Source organism: Oppia nitens, unplaced genomic scaffold (assembly GCF_028296485.1).
Source record: "Oppia nitens isolate AA-2021 unplaced genomic scaffold, nextdenovo-longstitch-racon4-pilon3 scaffold10_pilon_pilon_pilon, whole genome shotgun sequence".
Classification (NCBI taxonomy): Eukaryota; Metazoa; Arthropoda; class Arachnida; order Sarcoptiformes; family Oppiidae; genus Oppia; species Oppia nitens.
In genome coordinates this window covers 1,261,468-1,273,684 of record NW_026533189.1, presented here as the reverse complement: position 1 = coordinate 1,273,684, position 12,217 = coordinate 1,261,468, and the positions used below count along the sequence as shown (strand labels likewise).

At 24.3% G+C, this 12,217-nt stretch overlaps 3 protein-coding genes across 4 annotated transcripts in view; 2 read left to right on the top strand and 1 right to left on the bottom strand.

Annotated features, from left to right (window-relative positions):
* The window catches only part of LOC128966074 (sterol regulatory element-binding protein cleavage-activating protein-like), a 161,660-nt gene that overhangs the window by 110,104 nt on the left and 39,339 nt on the right, over window positions 1-12,217 (top strand). The window lies entirely within an intron of this gene.
* LOC128966175 (prenylated Rab acceptor protein 1-like) lies at window positions 1,878-2,896 on the bottom strand. Its single transcript, XM_054312993.1, has 2 exons — window positions 2,171-2,896; window positions 1,878-2,113 (listed from the first exon to the last, which is right to left on the bottom strand). Exons 1-2 carry the CDS (start codon window positions 2,729-2,731, stop codon window positions 2,006-2,008), a joined length of 669 nt encoding a protein of 222 aa, XP_054168968.1. The 5' UTR covers window positions 2,732-2,896; the 3' UTR covers window positions 1,878-2,005.
* On the top strand, window positions 7,093-12,119 carry LOC128966114 (myb-like protein I). Of its 2 annotated transcripts, none has more exons than XM_054312937.1 (4): window positions 7,093-7,310; window positions 7,478-8,351; window positions 10,865-11,002; window positions 11,546-12,119. In XM_054312937.1, exons 2-4 carry the CDS (start codon window positions 7,503-7,505, stop codon window positions 11,879-11,881), a joined length of 1,323 nt encoding a protein of 440 aa, XP_054168912.1. In that variant the 5' UTR covers window positions 7,093-7,310; window positions 7,478-7,502; the 3' UTR covers window positions 11,882-12,119. The 2 variants fall into 2 exon arrangements, with proteins under 2 accessions (XP_054168912.1, XP_054168905.1); XM_054312930.1 differs by having other exon boundaries at window positions 7,474-8,351.

Sequence of the window (12,217 nt, the reverse complement as noted above, 5' to 3'; positions counted from 1 at the left end):
TATAAAAAAATCATATGAAAGTATCACTTTAGTTCAATATTGCACACATGCTATTGAAAGTATTTGAGTACACATTTTTTAAGACAAATAAATTAATATTGTTATCAAATGTTTTAATGACATGTGATTTTTTTGGGACACAAATGTGTGACAATTTTAATTATATTGATGATTATACATTTTATACAATATTTTACGTTAATATACTGTATATGTACTGAATTTTATATAATTTAAAATAATATAACTAATGTATTGTTATTATATTTGTGATAATAGAGTATTAAAAACAGTAATAAATATTCAATTAAAGACATTAGTTAGTACTAAACTCACCGAATTTTTTTAATAGTATTTTTTAATAACTTTGAATAAATAATTTTGTATATTTTCTGTACAAAATTTAATCTAAAATAAAATTAGTATAAAATATATCTGTTTAATATTGTATATAATGACATAAACGAAAATATTTTATACAATAAATTAGTTATTAATTGATATATATTTATAATTATCTTTATTTTAATATGWCTTCTTATATTCATTTCTTGAAAATATAATTAAATATTTTTATTATTAAATAAAAAATAAATATAATTTAGTTATTTAAAATTTTTTATACCGTATATTTATATGCTATAAAATATTTAAATAAAAATCTATACAATATTAAATACAAACATACTGTAAATTCATGTACTTTTAGTCAGTCTAGTCAGTAAATAATAATTTATAACATTGTATTAATACTTATTATGTATGTATTAGTTATTGTATTTTSTAATTTAACTTATGATTACATTAAATATATTTAATACTTAAGATAACTTTATTTTATAATTGAAACAATACAATGTTTTACAAAATTAAATATTCTGTCATATAATGTAAGATAATGTCAAGTAAATGTATGACAAAATTCAATGAATACCAATTTTGACTGTAATTTATAAGCTATAAATTATACAATTTTTTATATAATACTAAATTGAATATTATAATTTATTATAAATAAAAAATTAAAATAATAATAGATTTAAAAAGTATTTAATAATTAATGAGTTTATAAAACTAACTGAGAAAAATTCAATGTTAATTATAATTTAATGTCAAATTATAATTACCTGTATATTATATAATAAATTATGAAAATCTGTCACTCAAATAACTAATTAAATCGCTAAAACTTACTATTTTTAAAAGTAATATAATACATATGATTTATCAAAATTAGAAAAATATTTTCAAAATTTTTCAATATATATAGTATTTCACTAACAAATGCAAACAAAATTTTAGATATTTTTCAATAATATTTTATCAAAATATATAAATATTTTTTAAACAAAAATTATATTTATTTATATAATATTTAATACAAATACTGTATAACTTTGAATACCATAAATTAAATTATTATAACACATTGTTTTACTACCAATAAGTGTTTTTTCATATATATTTATATAATAATTTCTAATATTTATTTTAAGTATTCTAATAATTTTTATATTAAATATTTACTTTAAAATAAAATTATACASTACAGGTATATTATTATATAATGTTTAGAAATGTAATAATTTTATTTATTTGTTTTTTCACTGTTATATTATTTATAAATTTTAATATATATTTCAATTATAAATCGTATTTACAAGAGACTAGAAATTCGTTATTAATTGAATAGTTTGATCACAGCTTAAGTTATAATTTAGTTATTTCAAAGACACTGCGATTATGATACACAGTATATCAACAAATAATATAAAAGTATATTTTAAATAAATATATATTAAAGGAATGTGTCATTAAATAATAAAATTACGGTAAATATGTAATAATTAAATAAAAATACATATAAAAAATATATATAAATCAATAATACAAATAACATGAGATATACACAAAATACTTATTTGTGTCGTTACCGATAAATATTAAAACAAATCACAAAAAACAATACAAAAGTACACTAATTTATAGTCAATTATAACAGATATCAAACATTTTGAAGATTATTCAAGAGTTGGTTTTCAATCGTATCCTGCATTTCGATGGCATATAGACTGGCGTGAAGTCCGATAACGAAAAAGGAGGCGCCGATCACCTAATAAATTGATATCAATTATATATCATATAAGTTAGKATATCCGTGAATACTAACCCAGAAGACAGCCTGACCGGCACCGGCCAAATGAAACAATGGGAACGATATGATCATAAGGAACAGGTATTGTTGACCCAATGAAAACTTATAGCCAAACAATTTAAGCGGACTTTCGGCGTTCTTCAACATCACTATATATCCGAGTCCGGCAATGGCCACAATGGCCAACAGTAACAATGGACTGGTCAGTACACAATATATCACCAAAATTAAAGAAACGCACAAATAGTTGCTCTGAAAGTGCTCGATATTGCGGACCAAACGGCGCGACCACTGGACAGTCGAGTTGGGAGTCTTCATGCGATTCGTATCAATAAAAGAGCCCCAACTCTGCAGTCGCGACCAAAGCAGTTCTGACATCTCTTTTGGCGATAACTTATTGAATGGCAGACCACTTCTGGATACTCTATGACCGGCCGGCACTTTCATCTGACCGTCCAAATCACCCGATGGCTCGTCGATTAACAACGATGTGGCCTCAGCTGTCTTGGCCTCCATTGGCTCCGATGACAGTATATCGGCTACGGGAGTGCTGACCGTCTCAGTCTTGGTGGCCATCGGTCGCTGTAATGGATGGATGCGATGAAGTGGTAATCGACAAGAAGTTTGTGTCAATAAAAAACAACTTTTAATTATTAATTAAATTCAATGAGTGTTGCGTTGGAAAGGATTCTGTCATATGTTTGGTTGCATTACTTATAATCACATTTAAAGCTCATAGAGGACACCACTATTGGTCGCTAATGTATTCAACAAATAATACAAAAATAAATTATAAAAACATTTAATCAATTAAATAGTATTTGGTTTCAATAAATGGTTAAATTATCCAAAATATAGTCGGTTTGGGTTGGATTCAGATATTTTTGTTTCAGATTTAGTTTTTATTTTGCATTTTTTTTATTGCAATATAAATGTACAAAATTTAAAAATTGTACCAAAAATCGATAAAAATAATTTTAATATAATTATTTTTTTAAAAAAAACTWTAACTCAATATATAGCTAAAAGTTCATACTATATAAAAACTTTAAAAATGTATTTTAATTTTTTATAATCTTATATAATCTAATCCATCAAAAAATATAAGTATWTTTTAACCATAAAATATATGTATTTATAGTTTTTGTTTGATTCTGTACCTGAATTTTGGTTTTGGTTTCTATTTTTTAAAAAATATTGTCATTAATAGAGCCCACAATTGTCTTAAATAACAAAAATTTTAAACTAATGATAGTTTTAATAATATTTTATATTAAATAAATTATTATTATTAAATTATATTTTGCCAATAAAGTTAAAAATTTAATTTAATATCAATTAATATAAATATTTGAAATATTTTACACAAATTAAAAATTTCAAGAATTATAATATAGAATTTTATTAAATAAAATTCTGTAATATTTTCTGACTATATTTACTAATTTTTATTTGAAAACAAATCATAATTTTAATCACAACATTTACTAACAGTWAAMGTAATACAATCATATTTTTAAATATTTAATAAACGCATAAAACTAATATAACAATCTCACAAATATATTAGTACTGTTTTACTATACTATTGTATTATTTATTTATTAATAAATTTTTTTATTGTATACTATTTTGAACAAAAATATTTGATAAATGACATTAGTRTCTGACATTAAAGGACACAAACTAATTGAAAGTAATTTATATATTTTCATGTATTGTATATACGGTACATAATATGTAAGTGTAGTCTACAGATATTGTTGTCAATGGTTTTTTTAGAGGACAGACCAATGTTTGACTATCAGTAGTCTACCATTCCGTGACTGATACCATAAGCCCATCCCAGCGGACAATTTCTTTATGTTTAAATCATAGATCACATACATTGAGGTAGTGTTGTATTCAATAAAAAAATAGACATTCAATATATTTATTTAAGTGACGTCTGAATGGGTCAAACTCTTTCATATCAAAAGCTAACAGTGCTTTACAACTGTGTTATGTGTCTGTTATTTGAGAGGATCAAGTAGTTGCCTGAAGACCTTATCTTTGGTCAATAACATTAATATATACTTTTATATACCTTTAATAATTATAGATATATAAAATTTAGATATATATATATACTAATAAAGAGATGTATGTTTGACATCAATATCCTCGTTAATTAAACGACAATAGTATCGTATTTTGACACTAAAGTAGACATAAATACTAATATATATAGAGTTTATGTAACTTTTATTTGTATTTTCTATATAATGTCATTGTATTTATCCAAATGTCACACAAATTGACATTTTAATAGCAAGTCTTTTATTTAAATGCTGTTTTGTTTTTGTTGTAAATGCAATGTTTTTGTTGTAAAAAAAATTATTGTATAGAATATACTGTATATTTAATAATATGTTAATTCATATAAGAATTTAATATAAAATATTTAAAATAATTTTATTATTTTTTAATTAAATTTCTGTTGCATTACTAATGTTATTTACACCAATTGGCGTGAATTGCAAATAATTTTCACATAATGATATACATATAAAGAAAATTCAATTTATTTTATTTAAAAATCAATAAATCGATTGTACAGTATTTTTGACGTAAAATACATATTCAATAAACATGTGTGAATGTGAATGTATATGTGTGTGTGTTTGTGTTTGTGTGTATGAGTCAGTGAATGTGTATATATTATATTATATGTAGTAGTAGTAGTAGTAGTAGTAGTAGTAGTAGTAGTAGTWGTWGTWGTAGTAGTAGTWGTWGTAGTAGTAGAGATATACATGTATAGGGAGAGAGAGAGAGAGAGAGAAAACTAAAATATCGTAGTATTAATATTAAAATACTCATACACTGCTATTTTACAGTCAAAAGTATAAATGAAAATATTTATTTGAAGCATAAAAAAGTTTTTGAATCAATTTAATACTTATGAATAATTTTGTGTATATTTTTAAAAAATCATTAAAAACTTTCAGATTATATTAACTACAAAACAATATTTCATAGTTTAATGATTTCGTTTCATGCCTTCAGAGGTAAATGAAATCATTTTTCATCAAATATATAGCACTTCATATTATAATAATATTGTACATGAATTTTGCTTAAAAGTACAATCAAAAATAGATAGTAATTATAATACTATAGATTAAACATTAACGCATACATAATTAATGCAAATAGTAATTCAGCTAATAATAATAATAATAATAATAATAATATTGCTAATATAGTATTAATATAATTATATAAAATAAAATAGTTTTGTTTAGTTTAGTTTTTGCTCTTAAATTTTGGGAATAAATTTGTGCAGAGAATTAGTAATTTGATACAAATATATGATTATTATTATTATTATTTGGGAAATGCATTGAATGCATATTAAATTGAATGAACTTTTAAAAGAGTATTATATTTGGTGATAGGGATAGAGGTATAAAAAAGATTGTATTATATTGTATGTATTATTATGTATTGAATTGTGTATTGAGTTTTCTGTATAGAAATGACATCAAAAAGAGATGATTTGGGAAATGGATGGCATAGTAGTCATGGGTAGTCATAGTCATCACTGGAAAACGTCTTTTATTTCATATATTATTGATTTGCTTCTCAATTATTACCAGTTATATACAACATATAACCAATGAAAAGAGACAGTTATGGAAATGAAAGTGGGTGAGTGGGTGAGTGAGTAAGTAAGTACGTGACAGAGAAAAGAGAAAGATAGCGAGAGAGAGAGAGAGAGAGAGAGAGAGAGAGAGAGAGAGAGAGAGATGACTGAGAGAAAGAGAGCGGAAATGACAAACCCATTCATTACACGATTCATACTATCATATGATAGGCTTACTATATATTTGTGAAATATTTTGCTGAGAAATAGTAACTCTTGTCTTAAATACCGAATTATTTGCTGAGTTGTAGAGCATTAAGGATGTTATTGATGACATGAGATCTTCATCATTATCCCACTCTTATATATGTTTTTCTCTTTTGATCCCCGGTTTTGATTGACATTTGTAACATATATCAAAAATTATTTAAAACATTTTTTTGCAAATTGTTTTATTTAAGATTAAATTCTGAATAAATTGATAATATTTAAGATAATTTTGATATTTATTATTTAAAAATCATTACAATCAATGATTACATATTTATAATCCGCAAATAAAAATATTATATAATTCTGGGTTTCTTTAGCTAAATTAGTTTGCTTTATGATACCAATGACATACATTACAACTACTTTAGATACGGAGGAAATTATAATTATAGATAAAATTAATATTACTGTAGGCATTGTATTAGATAATAATAATATATTTTTATAATGTATTAGTCGAATTTGTTAATTAAATGAGGTATAGTATATTTATATATATTTATATACCGTATATAGTAGTATCTTATATGTATTGTACATGTATTTTATATAATTCAAATGGTTTATGTCATGTAATACTGTGTCATACGATAACAAATACAATATTAAATATTCAATTGTAGAACATTAGTCAGTACTAGAGTTACCAATTTTTATTACAGAATTTCTGTATTTTAGAAATCATGGGCTAAATAACTTTTATTTTTTATATTAAATTGTAAAAATTAAATGTTTTATAAAACTAGTAAAGAATATATAATGTTTAATATTGTATTATAAAACATAAATATACAGTAAGTAAAAATATTTATATGAAAATTTAATTTTTATACTATTAATACATCTATATTTGCATCCGTATTTTAATATAAATTGAATTTTATACAATTTATAAACTTTAATTAAATATTTTGACTATCAATTAAATAAATAAATACTAATTTAGTTATTTAAAGTTTGATATGCTATGCGTATAGTCGGCACCACATTTGACTCCCGTTATCTATGTGTGCGCGCTCTGCGCTGGAGTGATGACAGTAGTCATCCAACAATCGATACKATAAGAAGTGAATCAATTTTTTTTAAAACAAAAATCTTTTTAATTTTTTTCATATAATTGTGTTGTTATTTGATTTCCATTTACTACCGAAACCCGATCTATTCATTTCTGGCCAACCACTCAATTGGCGCAGTCGTCTACATAACAAACYAACGCTTAATATCGGTACTATTAACGAAAGCACACTTCAGCACAAGGTTTGTATGCATTGATGGAGAAGCCATCTTACAGTATATATATATATATATAGTATATTGTATGTACAGTAATGCATGTAAATGTTGTAATATTGTATTGATGTATAAAAAATTATACAGAATATGAATTTTGAAAATAATATATAAAACTGCGTTTAAAAAGCTAGTGGTCAGCACTCGCCTACCGGACCAATGGGTACAGTACTGAGTATATCTCCGAGGGATCGGAAGATCGTTATGTATAACGACGCGACTATTGAACCAAATAATGGCTTCAATTTGAATGCATTCGCGTATTCGGAACATATGAATAATGTGAAGAATAAATCAATTAAAAGCAATGGCTTTATGTCTAACATCGAGAATAATAAGAATCTCTTTAATCACAATCACTCACATAATATTGTTACCAATAATAACAATATTAATAATAATAATAATAATAATAATAATAATATCAACAATACTACTAATAATAATCATAATAATAATAATCAAAGTCATGGCGGGCTTAAGAAGTCACTCGGATTTATTAATGCTTTACATTTTGGAAAACATTTCAATATTAGTCGAGATAAGAAAAAACCTGAGAAAAACAAGAATATACTTTTACAACAACAACATCAACAACAACAGCAACAACTTCAACAACAACTACAACAACAACTTCAACAACAAAATATCAATAACAAGCAGTTGGAAAATACCAATAATTTAGGCGATATTAACAACAGGAATATACAGAAATCATTGTCCTGTTATAACCTGAAATCAGGAGTCACCACAAACAACATCGAAATCGTTAAAAACATCAACAAAGATGTTTGTCCTCCAAACCAGACCAGTGGCAAACAGGTCGCCCCTCCACTGCCTCCGAAGCCCACCATATTGTTGTCAAAGAACGCCATTAGGCCGACATGTAATGTGATCAGCGCTGGCCTAACAAATCATATTAAAAACGGTATAACACTTACCAATAATGTGTCGACACTGTCAACGCAAATCAGTCCCACAAGCAATCAAAGGAAAACAGTCATTCAAGTGAGTCTTTAATATTTTATTTTAATACTCAAATACATACATAATATAAGGAGAGTTATCCGTCAAACTATTGTATATATATATATGACTGGTATTATAAACAGTCATTCCGTGTGTTCTTCAATTCCCATCTCTCATCTCTTTTATTATCATTTCCAATAAAATCGTTAGCCGAGTATCGCATGAAATTAAGAGTAAAACCCATTTATTTTCATATATTATTTATATTTTGTTTATTCATACAATTCATTTCAATAGTTGTGCTAAATTGTTGTATCTGTCATAAACAGTAGTTTTATTTATTAATAATTACAAAATTACATACAATTTATCAATAGGATCTTTATTTTAGCTAAACATTGAAAAGCAATTATGTTGATAGTATTGACAAATGATAAATAATGATAAATGTAATTATAGAAAATAACATATCATATATAACAGTTTTAAAAATATATCATAATAAAAAATATTAAAATTTGTATTTTTTTAAGTTTATACATTATTTACTATTAACTGTAATATTTACGAGAAATATAATATCTTAATGAATGCTATAAAAACAATTTTATAAATTATTTTTTATGACAAAAATTGAATTAAATATTGATTAGAAGTCTCTTGTTTGATATAAACCTTATGGATTGAGTCTAAAGATATTATATAATACAGTATATAATAGTCAGACAATACCAGTAAAGCCTTAGCAGAAAGTCATCTCTTTTTCAATGTTGAATATATGGGAGGTCTGGCATTGATTGCCACTCTTTATGACTCATACGATATAATGAGAAACACTACTACTCTCTATAGCTTTTACTCCACTCTTTTGATTACAATCTCCTAAAACTAAGTGTCTTTAAGTTTATAATATTTTTTTTATTATTTTGTAATATTTTACAATTTATTTTGTAATGAATTTTTCTCACACACTATAAGATAACGATATTATAAGTTTATATTTTTTAATCAGTGAATGACATTAAAGTCGACAATATTAAAATTGTTTTTAGTTGTAAAATATGAAGAAATTTTTTTTCAGTTAATTGAATGGGATTTTTATAAAACTGGAGTATATATTACACATACAATACAAATATGAATTACTTATGTTAGACATTACATTATGTAATCTCGTGCTTGACATCAAAGTGCTGTTAGATTTTTTTAAAACCAAAATTTTCAAATAATGTATTGATTTTATAGTAAAAATAACAGATTTTATGGTGTTTTTCGTTATTATTAAACTTTCTAATGGATTACATGACACCTTATAAAATCCCAATACAAGGCTTTTATTTTGTTGACTGTGTGCCCACACATTACATTGATTTTTGTGCCGTTATTTTTGCTGCCAAATCCTATTTGCAAAACAGGTATAAAGAATTCATCCATCCATTGGTATTCCTTACATACAAACCTGACTATCATTTATATAATTGTTTTGTTTTTATTTTTTTTATTTGCTTTTGGCTGACAGTTATGTCTTCATATATTATATGAAAATAGTTTTTTAAGTCAACTGTAATAGTAATATAATATTATATTATATTAACACAATGTGATTAAATATTATTATTTATATTTCTATAAATCTTATTTTATTGACAATTTTATATATAATTCCGACATTTAAAGGCTATCTAGTGTTACTCATATTATATAAACAATTAAACTGTTTTTATCAATAAAACAATTTAGATATGTTTACACACAATAAATACATACATAACTTTATARTTTTAGTAACTTATAATATATCGTATAATTAGATCTAAATTATACAGAAAACATTTAATAAATAGTCAACTTAATATCATAAGGCATATGAAAAATATAAATATAAATAAAGTCATAAGGGTTGTAATATGTATTATACTTTAAAATGATACAGTAGATATGGCAATGCCATTAATTTTATATAATACACAATACAGTATATACCAGTATATATATATATATATATAGTATTTGGAAAATTATAGAAAAATTGTAGAAAAATTGTTAAAATAAATTATAGCTTAAGTTTTTTTTTKGATGGAAATCTATAATACAGTGAAAATGTTATAATAAAGAGTATACAAAATGATGAATACAATTGAAATGAAAGCCTACAATAGCTTTCAAAAGCACAACGAAATCTCATATAATTTATAACTATTACATCTTTTTTGACATTAAGTAAAAACAAAAATAATTATATTTGTATTAAAGACATCTCACATTTATTATTTTTATATATAATTAATATTTAGTTATTTTATATGTAATTAATCACTAAATGACACAATTTTGATATATCAGCATTTTTACCAATAAAACACATTTTCATTGAGCACTTTGGAAATTGGGGCACAAGTTTTATTTGCCATTTAATATAGTAATATACTCATCAAGTATTAAGCATTAAAAAATAAGAAAAATCAATAAAACATTTATTTAAATATCAAATGCATAGAAAGTTAGTATTGATTTTTAAGTTTATTGTTTTTATTTGTTTAAACCAATTATAGGCATCAACTTCCGAGTTATTGAGATGTTTGGGTGATTTCTTGGCCAACAAATGTCACAAATTGAAGAACTTTCAGTCTGGAGATGCCGTCATATGGCTCAGGGCTGTTGATAGATCACTGCTGTTACAGGGCTGGCAGGTAAGCACTTACTCAACACATTTATTATACTACACATTGTATAAGAAAAACTATATAATATTATACAGTACTATAAGATATCATATACAGTATATAATATGCAACTATATTATATACAATTAGTTTAAGGCCTGACATTAATTAATATAAACTACTTATGCTGAAGAAATTAAAAGCAAAAACAAATAAATAGTGTTCACAACAATTAATTTGAGAGTAAATTTAATAATGTTAACAACAGTTTCAATCATTATCATCAAAAACAATCAAATTACTAACCAATTGACTGTCAATTACAAAACAGTGCACTTATAAAACACTTATAACATCTAATGTCTTGTATATAATATATATATATTTCATTAACTGTTATTTTCTTTATTGAATTTAAGACAGTTTGTGACAACAGTTATATTATATTTTTGTTGTACTTGACTATCATTTTTCAGAAATTATATCTATACGTTTCACACTTGTATAACATTTTAGTCCATTAATTAATATATCGATTTTTTTTTGTATTTAACTCTTTGATTTTGATAGGATATTGCATTCATAAATCCGGCAAATGTTGTCTTTCTATATATGCTTTTACGAGAACTGGTTCAGGAGGATGTCGACAATGAGAAAGAGCTACAAGCAGTGGTACTTACTTGTCTGTACCTGAGCTACGCCTATATGGGTAATGAGATCTCATATCCATTGAAGCCGTTTCTCGTGGAAAACGAAAGTCGCGACAAGTTTTGGAACCGATCCCTGTTTATCATTAATTTGCTCAGTAGTAAAATGTTGAAAATCAATAGCGAACCGGCCTTTTTCACCGAAATATTTACAGAACTTAAGGGATGTCAACCATTGGTAGCTCCAGTTTCCGGTTAAACCACATAACTAGTCTAATTGTTAGCTTTTCTCAAACACTCAATGATGATGAAGTCCCGCAAAAATATATATAATTCAACCGATACTCTCAACAACAAAAAATGCAGAAGCAATTGATTGATTGATTTAATCAAAACAAATACTCAAAACAATGTAAAACAAATTACTTAATTTTAAAATAACTGATCGAAGAAAGTAATGGTTTGTTAAAATATATTTTTTATTTTTCTGTCACTAAATACAAAAAAAATGATTACACAAATCAATTTAATTGTTACAATATTATAAATATTATTGATATTATGAATATATAATTAATTGATTAATGAAATATTT